This window comes from Alnus glutinosa, chromosome 2 (assembly GCF_958979055.1).
Source record: "Alnus glutinosa chromosome 2, dhAlnGlut1.1, whole genome shotgun sequence".
Classification (NCBI taxonomy): Eukaryota; Viridiplantae; Streptophyta; class Magnoliopsida; order Fagales; family Betulaceae; genus Alnus; species Alnus glutinosa.
This window is the reverse complement of record NC_084887.1, coordinates 36,006,318-36,017,478: the sequence shown is the minus strand read 5'-3', so window position 1 is coordinate 36,017,478 and position 11,161 is coordinate 36,006,318. Positions and strand designations below refer to the sequence as shown.

Below are 11,161 nucleotides of genomic sequence, written 5' to 3'. Positions count from 1 at the left end.
TCTTAGATCTTCTGGTTTTGGTTGTTCGAGAGGCGTCTTGGTTTTGACTTTTCTTGTTCTACAGTGAACGGCAAAAATGATCTAGGGTCCTTAATTTACATCAAATTGTTCTCCTTAATTTTCAAACTGTTATCAAATAATTCTTTTTGTTTTCTTTTCTATAAATTTTTAATCATGTTGAGCGAAACATGGCTATCACGTCACGAGAAATGATATTATTTTATATTTTCTATACAATTTTTTTTTTTTAATATCTTATTTTTAAATTTATGAAATCTACATTAGGTCTCGTAAATTCAATTGTGAATTTTAAGCTTTGTTGTATGTAAATGTATAATAAATATATAAAAGATATAAGTGTATTATTTCTTATTAAGCCACATTATGTTCAATTAAAAAAAGACACGTGTAGCTTACATCAGATATACACCACATACTCCACATTGTACTGCTACATCGTTAACACGTCTGGCACCAACTTTAAAAACTAGACAAGTTAGTAAAAACAAAAACAAAAACAAAAAATAAAAAATCATGTTATGATACATGTATGACCATCCCTCTACTGTTTACTGTGAGAAAGGGTAGCTGCACAACTGCCTTTCTCTTTTGGGAGGGGATGGCTGTATAAACACTCCCATATGTAGTGGATGGGATTGGCCTTGTGGACTTTCCTATGTATTGTAGCAATTGGCAAGGATAATATTATGTTATGAGGGTGGCCTCGCAACCACCCCATTTGTTGTGGTGGGAGCAGTTGTGCGGGCACCCATGTATTATGGAAATGGTGGTCACACAGCCATCTTTCTCACAACAAGATCTTTATTTTAATTCCTCTTTTTCTTATTGATGTGGTAATTCAATGTGATGTGTGTTTGATGTAAGCTAGTTGATTAGATAATCTTGAATATATATTTTATTTTTATTAGACATCAGGTGGTCTAATGGTCATGTATACTTTAAAAAATTTAACGAAAGGGGAACGAATAGAGTTCCTTGATAACGGTTCGAACTTTAAAGAGTAATTTAATAACTCTTGAACCTTAGAAAACGATTTGATAAAAAGTGAAATGTCACTACTGCCATAGCATATTTTCCACCTATTTACACTTAATTGGTTTTTTATCTTCACTGAAAATGAGATTGAGAAGCAAATAGATAGGATATTGCAACTCTTTGTTTTTAAATTATTTAATGATTCAAAAATAATTATCAATTTATACAGGTGTAATATATGACAGAGAGTCCATCAAGAACCAAGGTTAGTGGCATGGTCTCATCCTTTTTAATTAACACATAATAATGTCCTTATCTAGGGGCAAGATTTTGACCGTTTTCAATTTATTATTATTATTATTATTATTTTTCAATTTTGATACCAGAGATTTTGATGTCTTTCATTCAAGTGAAGAATCAATAGATACCCAATCAGATTGGGATAAGGATCCTCTCGTTCATTTGAATTGGAGAGGAGCTAGTTGGTATAAAAATAGAGACAAAATTATTATTTCATATTTTTTTGAATAATTTTACACTTTCACTTAAATTAACCGACTCCTCTCCTATTCGATCCAAATGGATCGGATTGAGTCTGAAGTCGTGGGCATTTTAGTCCAGGCAACAATAATGCAGAGGACTTGAGAGAAAGGCTAATTAGCAACTGTCTGTATTGTATTGAGATGTTTGTATACCTTTAGGGTGTCTGTTTTATGCTTCACCCTTGTGGTGTCTGCTGTTGTAACACTATTTGATCTCAATGAAATGTTTCTTTCCCTCAAAAAAAAAAAAGAAAAAAAAAAAGAGTGGTATGCCATATACAAGGGAGTGGAGGTTTAGGTTTATGCTTGCCGCAACTCAGACCACAACCCACTTTAGATTTATTATTGCCCACATGAGATGATCCAATGGAAAAAATGTCAAAGCTTTCGGACGAAGGCAAGCTGGAATGTCCATAAAGACTACAAGCCAACAGTACATCGAATTTGGAGGGAAAAGGCTTTAGTTGGAGATAAGTGGACCAACATTAAGAGAAAACTCTATCGCTGTCAACAATCTTTGAAAACATGGGTGAGAAAGACTGAGCATAATATTGAGCTCCTGATACGAAAAAAGACAAGCGAGCTAGCAGTTGTACAAACGGACTCTGCAAGGCAGAATATGGAAGCTGAAGTGAAACTAAAAGACGAGTTGTGGCTGCTCTTGGAAGAAGAAGATATGAAGTGTAAACAAGGTCTAGGAAAAAAAACTGGCTCAAATATGGGGATCGTAACACCAAGTATTTTTCATGCCTGTGCCAATGTTTGTAGTAAAAGGAATTTGATCTCTCAGATTACAGATGAAAATGGGGTTATGTGTTCAACTCCAAGAGATATTGAGCAAGCATTCATTCTCTACTACCAGGACTTATTTACTGCCACCCTAGCCCATGATGTAGGGCCGTGTGTGCAAGCTATTACCACCAAGGACTGGACTTATGAATCGACAGATTCTTTCTGAGTTTACGATGGAAAAAGTCAGTCAAGCTCTCACCCAAATGGCCGGCCCCCAACAAAGCTCCAGGACCATATGGATTCTCAGCAAATTTCTATTAGCAAAATTGGGAAACTGTCTAGCCTGAGGTATGCATTGCGGTGCTTCATTTTTTTAATACTGGTCAGTTGGATACCTCTATCAATTCCACCAATATTGCACTCATTACAAAAATTAAAACTCCCATTAGTGTCTTTGATTATAGGCCCATTAATCTCTGGAATGTTTTGTATAAGATGATATATAAGGTCTTGGCTAACAGACTCAATCCCTTCTATCATTGCTCCATATCAAAGTGCTTTTATTTCAGGCCGACTCATTACGGACAATGTACTGGTAGCGTATGAGACCTTGCATACAATGCATACAAATAAGTGGAGTAAATTTGGTTTTATGAAAATTGAACTCGACATAAGTAAAGCGTATGATAGGGTGAAGTGGTATTTTTTGGAAGCTGTTATACGAAAGTTAGGATTTGCCGAGAGGTTGATTACTTTGATTATGTCTTGTGTTCAGTCAGTATCGTATGCCATCCTGATTAACAGACAAGCGGTAGGGAATATCCAGCCTACTAGAGGCCTCCGTCGAGGGGATCCTCTTTCCCCCTACTGATTTTTATTTTGTGCCAAGGCCCTAAGCTCTCTCCTCCAACAAGCGGAAACAAAGGAAAGTGTTACTGGGGTTCCTACTTCCAAACATGGCCCTAGGTTGAGTCATCTTTTCTTTGAGGATGACAATCTCCTTTTTTGCAAAGCCAATTCAGTGGAATGACGTAGGCTTTTGAAGATTCCGACAGATATGAAGCAGCTTCAAGGCAAAAAATGAACATGTCTAAAACATCCATCTTCTTCAGTCGAAATACTAGTATTGCTAAGAGACAAGAAATCATCCGCTTGTCAGGGCTTCAAGCTACCCAACGAAATGATGAATATCTTGGATTACCTGTCCTTGTGGGTTGATCACAGGCTACAGTTTTTTAGAGTATAAAGGATAGAGTATGAAATAGGCTGAACAATTGGAAGACCAGGTTTTTATCTCAGGTAAGCAAATAAATACTATTGAAGGTAGTCGTACAAGCAATTTCCACCTATAGCATGAGTGTTTTCCTCCTCCCTTCCAAGTTGTGCAAAGAACTAAATGAGATGATGCAGAATTTCTAGTGGGGGAATCAAGCCAACACGTCTAAGATTCATTGGACAAGTTGGGGGAAGATGGGTTTTCCAAAAATCAGGGAGGTATGTGTAACGACTAGCACTTTTATAAAAAGACGTAAGTGAAAATTTTGATTTTCACGTATTGTTATGACATCATTAATGACGTCATCAGAGTATAAATTGGCAGCAGAAACCATTTTTCTTTTTTACAATAACACATCAGAGCTGACTAAATAACCCCAACATATAAAATAATAATCATTTGTTCTGATAATAAAGTACATCCAAATAACAACATACGTACCACAGGCGGCACAAACATTGCATAACCATTGTATATAACATCTACATATTAAAGGTCTTGTCTATAACCTAGTAGCTCCTGTCTCAAATCTTGCAAAATTTGCATGTGATTGTGGTGTGTGGTCAAGTGAGTCAACGATCCTCAACCACAATCTCACAAACGAAGATAGATCTCTAATATACTAACAGATATACTCTATCATGACTAACATCCACCATTATAGTTGAATGCGCCCACACGTCAACCATGCACACCTACCATGAACAGTGTCCACCATTATAGTTGACCGCGCCCACACGCCAACCATGCACACCTATCATGAACAACGCCCACCATCCATACTTACCACAGATAGCGTCCACCGTCCTAATACTGTTGATAACGCCTACTATCCAACAAACTTAACAATCAACTTACTAACCTGTTACATAAGCTTAGTATAAACATATACTTACCTACCTGTAATCATACAACCATCATACATGTAATTCCAATCAAAACATGTTAACCATATGTCAAACAACTTGCATACAATCAAATAAAGCAGCAATTACCATATTGCTAAAGAATAAATCACACGTATCACCCCTAGTGAGTAAGAAATACTCACCGTAGTTCTTTTGGCTTCAGAAATGCGCTCAGAGATAAAACCATTGCAATATACATATATAATCCAAACAAATAGTGAATCAGTACAATTCACTAAACATAGATTTAACCCTATACTCATTTCTGATTTCTTAATCATATTATTGTTTCGACATAGTAACGGCATATAAAACTCTTCAATTATAATGCCACATATTTCATGTGGGCATTATAACTGTATTTATTATTAAATTACCAAAATACCCTTAACCATAACAATTATCAAAATACCATTTTAATAATAATTATTAAAAATGATTATTTTTACGCGAGCATCACAACATGATTTATACTTCAATTACTCAACTTTGAAAAACCCTATTTTAAAACACAACTTTAATTATTAAAGGATAAAAATCTTATCCAAAATATCTAAAATATATTTTTAGGATATTTTGTAAAATATCTCAAAATATCTTCTGATTTTGTGACATATATAATCTTAAAACATGTTATTCTTTTATTTTCTTAATCCGTTCTACATCTAATCTTTTAAAACCTTCTTCTTCTTTTCTTATCTGCCATTTGAGAGATAAAGTTAGAGAAGATCTTAAAGATTCTTACCTCAAACAAAACCCAAGAGAGAGATCATTCCTTCATCTTTGTTGCAAGACACCCGAGAGGAGAGAAAAAGAGAAATGGAGATAACTTCTCCTAGTGTTGGCCAAGTGAGATTAATATTAGAGGATCTTCGATTTTCCTTTGATGCAATCCGAAAACATGATCAAAGGAAGTTAATGAGAAACGTTTATATATATATATGAATATGAGAAAGAAGAGAGAAGAAGAGTTCTTCTTTCCTTGCTTGAACCATGAAGTAGTGAAGGAGATAGGATCAAATATCACTTACCAAAATGGAGAGGATGAAACCTACTGATGCACCTCCAAACTAGGGACAAGAGGTTCTGATTTCAATGCATGCAACTCAAGAAAAACGTGCTAGACAGAAGAGAAAGAGAGAGCTTTGTAGAGAGATCCAACAAAAGAGAGCTCACTTTGCTTGAACCGAAAGAGAGAGAAGAGTAATTCTTTTCTGCCTCTTTTCAGGAATAATGGAAGAGAGTTTATCTTCCTTTTGATGCAATTGAAAGAGAAGAAAGCGAAGAGAATTTGCAAAGAATTTCTGCAATGGAAAATCAAGAGAGAAAACCAAGAGAGTTTTGGGAGAATTTCAAGAATTATTAAAGAAGAATGAAAGAAGAGGTGATACTCTATTTATACTGATTTTGACGACCCAGATCAATCAATTTTGATATGATCTAATGGCTTAGAAACTAACTTGGAGGACATTTTTATGAGTTATCAAGCAATCATCACATTTTTCAAATATCTCTTATCTTATTTTAATCATATCTTATCTAATTAAGATGATAAGGTTTAGATGGCTAAGATTGATCACAAACTAATCAATGGCCATTGAAGGTGTCGAGTTGTACCATGACTCATCAAAAGAAATGATGAGAAATTGATAAAAATCAAAGGACAGCTGATTCGGACGAGATTATGCATTTTTGCAGAAAGTTGATCGATCGCATTTTTACACTGTAGAACAATTGATCAATCGCATTTCGATCAATCCATTTTCATACTAAAAAAAATCGATCGATAGATTATACTTAGTTAGATTTTTATCCGTTTCAGCACTAATGTAACTAAATCGTTTGATCGATTATTTAATCGATCGATCAATTTCTATATCAATTGGTCGATTCTAAGTTAATATATAATCGCTCGATCGATTACACTCGACTAAAATTTTAATTTATTTTAAACTCCAATATATTGTCACTAAGTATTTGATTCCTTTAAACTTAAATTGATGAATATTTATAAATAAATATTCACAATTAGTTTATTAGGCCTTAAATTTCATTTTAAGATATTTTATTTAATATCTTAAAATACGAAGTATTACATTAGGTTTAGAAACTTGGGGTTTTTAACAAAGCTCTCGTAGCAAAACAAATACGGTGATTATTATAACACCCTAACTCTTTGGTGGCATGGATATACAAGGCCAAATATTACGCTAGGATTCATGTTATGGAGGCTACTACAAGGCGCATGCCATCCTTAATTCGCATGGAGAAGTATGCAGTCAGCCAAACATGTGGTGCATCATGGGATGATATGGTGAGTAGGTGATGGGAAAGATGTCAAGATTTGGGGAGGTAGGTGGCTGCCCACCCCCTCCTCATTTACAGTTCAATCACTTTGGCTCTCTTTATATGAGGATGCCCTCGTCAGCGAACTAATTGACCAAACCACGAAGAATTGGAATATGACTATGCTTTCAGAGGTTTTTCAGGAAGATGAAGTGAAGATCATACACAGCATTCCTTTAAGCCCCCTCCAACCAAAGGACTGAATGATTTGGAGATGTACCCCCAAGGAGCAGTTTTCAGTCAAAAGTGCATACCACCAGAGGCAAACTAAAGAGGACAGATCGATCTCTCAAACACGACACTTCCAGTTTTTGGAAGACAATATGGAAGCTCAAGGTAGCCAACGTTGGCAAGATGTTTTTATGGAAAGCCTGCAACAACCTTCTCCCCACAAAAAAGCAAATATGTTCCGTCGAAAAGCAGTTTATTCGGCCACTCCAACTTGGAGCAGGTATGGACACTTCGATGGCATTAGGAATTAGAACCGGTTGGTACGAAGAGAGGCCAACTTAACAGTTCACACCTAAATAGCAAAAGCGGCCGGCTATAACACAAGTCATAGATTCAAATATGGTTGGAAAAAAATTCCACCTCTTATTTATGAGGTTGTTTGTAGTTGTTCCTCTTTTTTGATCTTCTCTTAGGAGATCTTTAATAAGATGAGTATTTTGTTAAAAAAAAAAAAAAAAATGTCGCTAGCTAGCGAGCTTATTCTTTGAATCCATCCAAATAAAAACTGTGAATAATTAATTGCATGGCTCATTGGAATTTCTGGCAAATAATAATCCAAGAGAAGAGCATCTAATAGTAATTAATACTCTATTAATTTACAAGATCCAGGACTTCAAAATTATATCCAGAATTTGGCATCAAAATGTTTAAATCTGCATTGCAAAATTGTTGAACTAGAGAGGGACAAAAAAAATAGAAATTCAAATTAAGATAAGCAACCCGGCACAGGTAGGTGTGTGTTATATCAGACTCTATTAGTAGCTGCATGATTTGTGCTTGACAGCTGCACCTCAGATGCCTTCGCCGGCGAAGCATCATCGTCGCCTTTTGGAGTTGTACGGTAGTAAATTGCATATAGTAAGAGTTGTATTAGACCAGAGACTGCACCAATGCTGTTGCTCACCTGCAAGAATATATACCAGAAAGGTTAAATTCCTTGTATAATAAACAAGACAATAACGAAATATTTCGAACACCCACGATTGAAATTGAAATTACCAGGACGTAGATGTCAAATTTGATGAGCGCATAAGCAGTCCAGACGGAGCCATTAAGGAAGTTGGTCAATGAGAGATAAAATGGCATGTATTTCACACTCTTGGTTGTGATGACTTTTTTCTGTCAAAATCAACACAAGAGAAATTATATGAAGTGGGTCATTCACAAAAACAGATCGAATTGGATGAATTAATGGGGTTCAAAAGAGAGACATACCATGATTGTAAGAGGAGAACAGTACATCATAATGTTGCAGATATCACAGATGACTCCAACCATCAAAGATCTTTTAGTGTGAGTGTGTAGCGTCAACATAGTTATGGCAACAATGATGGCCACGAAAACCACTTCCCCGGAGAGCCCAATGAGTACCTTCTTCTGTGAATAGACGAAGATATTAACAAAAACACAATCACAACAACTTCCTTGATCTATTGCAGCCTTAAGAGACGTATAATTTGAAAACTAAAAGTGTTTGATAAACAGTTTCATCTTTAAAATTGTTACAAACACAATTAAACAAGAAGGACAATTAACGTACCCGTCCATTCTTATGTTTGCCAGCATAGGTATAGAATATGGCTAAATAGATCAGCTCCAACACTAGCCCAACACTGTTGATGGTCACGACAAGAATGCTGTCTGGGTGAACAAAAGGCATGCCATAGAATATCCAAAACATGCAGTTCAGTACCGTTGCAATATAGGGATCCGGCGAGAAATCCTCCACTCCCTTGTTCTTATAGATTCTATAAAATGTTGGCCTGACACAAAATTTTCAATTTTTCAATGTCTATAGAATTCATTTCATGAGAAAATATCAAGATAAATATATCAACTCTAGCTACCATCCCATCAATCTGTACCGCTTAATCTCTATTTCATGACCAATTTTTTTTTTTTTTCAATAACATAAACTATTAATTAAGTCCTCTTAGCTAGTTTGAGTTTAAATATCATTGATATAATCATCTAAAATTATATCACTATATAAATAGTTAAAATAAATAATTAGTAGCTTCTATAGCTGTAAAAGGCAACCACTTGCTTGATATATATATAGGTATTCAAATAGAGAGAGAAAGAGAGGTTACACTGGCGAGAGGAAAAGCCCAAAGGAGATCACATTCCCTGCAAGGAGATTAAGAACAAAACGACACTTAATTAGCACACAATACTCTCTAAATAAATCTCCATAAATGAATCCAAAAAACAAAAAAGGAATCGAATTATATTTGAAGTACTAAAGTACCAGTACTATACAATATCAGTCTCCCTTATATATGAGAATTACAGCAGATTTGTGCAAAAATATCACGACAGAAGATTAATGAGATTACTTTAAGAAAAATTCACCTCGATGAATAAATAAATAAATAAATCAAAACACACACACTCCCTAGACTGGTCTGAGAAAAAGCAAAAGAAGAAGAAAACTTAAGCACATGCAGTACGTGTTCTTCTCAGCGAATTAAGTTTCCAGTCAAAACGGAGTACTATAACACAACCAAAACGACAAGCCGTAATAAAAGCTAGCTAGGGTTTCGGAGCACACACCGATGATCCCAACCACGTTTCTAGCAGCTTCAGCGCTCACCATCTTTGAAGCCTTAAAATTCACAGAGCAACGAGTCTCAGAGAGAGAGAGAGAGCAACTAGTCTCAGAGAGAGAGAGAGAAGATCTAGAGAGAGTAAGGTGTGACCGTGTGAGCTTTGGATCACGAAGAGACGGTTTATATACGCGCTTAAACGCAAAAAAGAAGAGTTTGAATTGGACTAAAATTATCCAACGTACCCAGATAAGTTTATCCCTAGCTCTCAATCTCAATCTCAATCTCTCTCTCTCTCTTTCCTTCTTTTTTTTTTTTTTGGTTTTTCTTTTTCGCCAAGAAAATTAATTCTCTCTCGCGGGTTGGATTTTCGAAATTTCTGTAGTTTTGGTAGATAAAGATTTATTTCCTTTAATAAATCGGACACATTAATTATCTGGATAAGATTTGGATAAAAATCGAATTACATTCGCTCGCCGAGTTTTAATGAAGCGGATTTCGTCTCCTACCGGGTCTCCGATACTTGACTCCCGAGAATCTCTCCCTCTCTCCGGTAACAGACTCAAACGCTGCATGCATGGGATGCGGAGACCCGTGCGTGCGGCACCGTTGCGGGTAGTTACGTAGCCTTAGCTTCTGAAATTGGTGTTGTATTTCGTCTTAATTACGAAAAGTACCCCTCGGTGCAAAAGACGTCAAAGACTGTGCTAAGTCTCAATGGTCACTGCCCTCTTTTATTCCAGTTCTGTTCGTTAAGTAACGTGGGATATTGTAATTGCATAAAAGAAAGAAAGGAAGAAATTAATTATAGGATAAGCAGACTTTTTTTTTTTTTTTTTTGATAGATGGATAAAATTTTATTTGGTATATCCTTATTGGGCTTGGATTGTTCAAGGACAATTTTTTTAGAATAAAATTTTATTTCAAACTGGATTTGAGGGAATTTTTCCAACCTAATCTATTTAATTAACATATATTTTTCCTAAAAAAAAAAACATATATTTTATAATTTTATTAAAAATGCATGTGAAATCGCATAGTAGACTGGATTGGAAGAATACGACTCAATTTGGAAGATTTTTTTTTTTTTTTTGGATCATTTCTCATTAATATGATAGATAAGTAAATTAAACCTCAATGGGCCAACAAGGCAACAACCATCATTAGTTTAAAAAATAAAAAATAAAATAAAAAGGAGAAAGAAAAAAAAATGGAAATTATTAGGGTATTGTTTTTCGCTTAGAATTTCTTAACAATCATAATTATTGACAGAATTGACATCATTCATAACTGATTTTATAATTATGATTGAGCTAATTTTTCCTTTAATTTTGTACACGATCCTTCTTGAATTTTAATTTTAGAGGTTGTAGAATATGTAGAATCTGAAAAAATACACTCAAGGTGTTGAGTTTTGGCCATGGCCAATAGGATTTTCTTTTTGGGCACATCTAGTTTTTAAAAATGATAAAAAAAAAAAAAAAAAAAAAAAAAAAAAAAAAAATCTCCACACCCGATTAAATTGTTTTTCTCTAACCCAGCAGTGACATGTTCAAAATTTCAAATGCATTTTTTTTAATG

At 35.0% G+C, this 11,161-nt stretch overlaps 1 protein-coding gene across 1 annotated transcript; it reads right to left on the bottom strand.

Moving 5' to 3' along the window:
• Positions 1-7,776: 7,776 nt before the first annotated feature.
• Positions 7,777-9,630, bottom strand: LOC133860582 (bidirectional sugar transporter SWEET6b-like). Its single transcript, XM_062296161.1, has 6 exons — positions 9,588-9,630; positions 9,125-9,161; positions 8,572-8,794; positions 8,247-8,408; positions 8,031-8,150; positions 7,777-7,935 (listed from the first exon to the last, which is right to left on the bottom strand). The coding sequence occupies exons 1-6, from the start codon at positions 9,628-9,630 to the stop codon at positions 7,777-7,779; spliced, it is 744 nt and encodes a 247-aa protein (XP_062152145.1).
• Between the last annotated feature and the right edge of the window lie 1,531 nt (positions 9,631-11,161).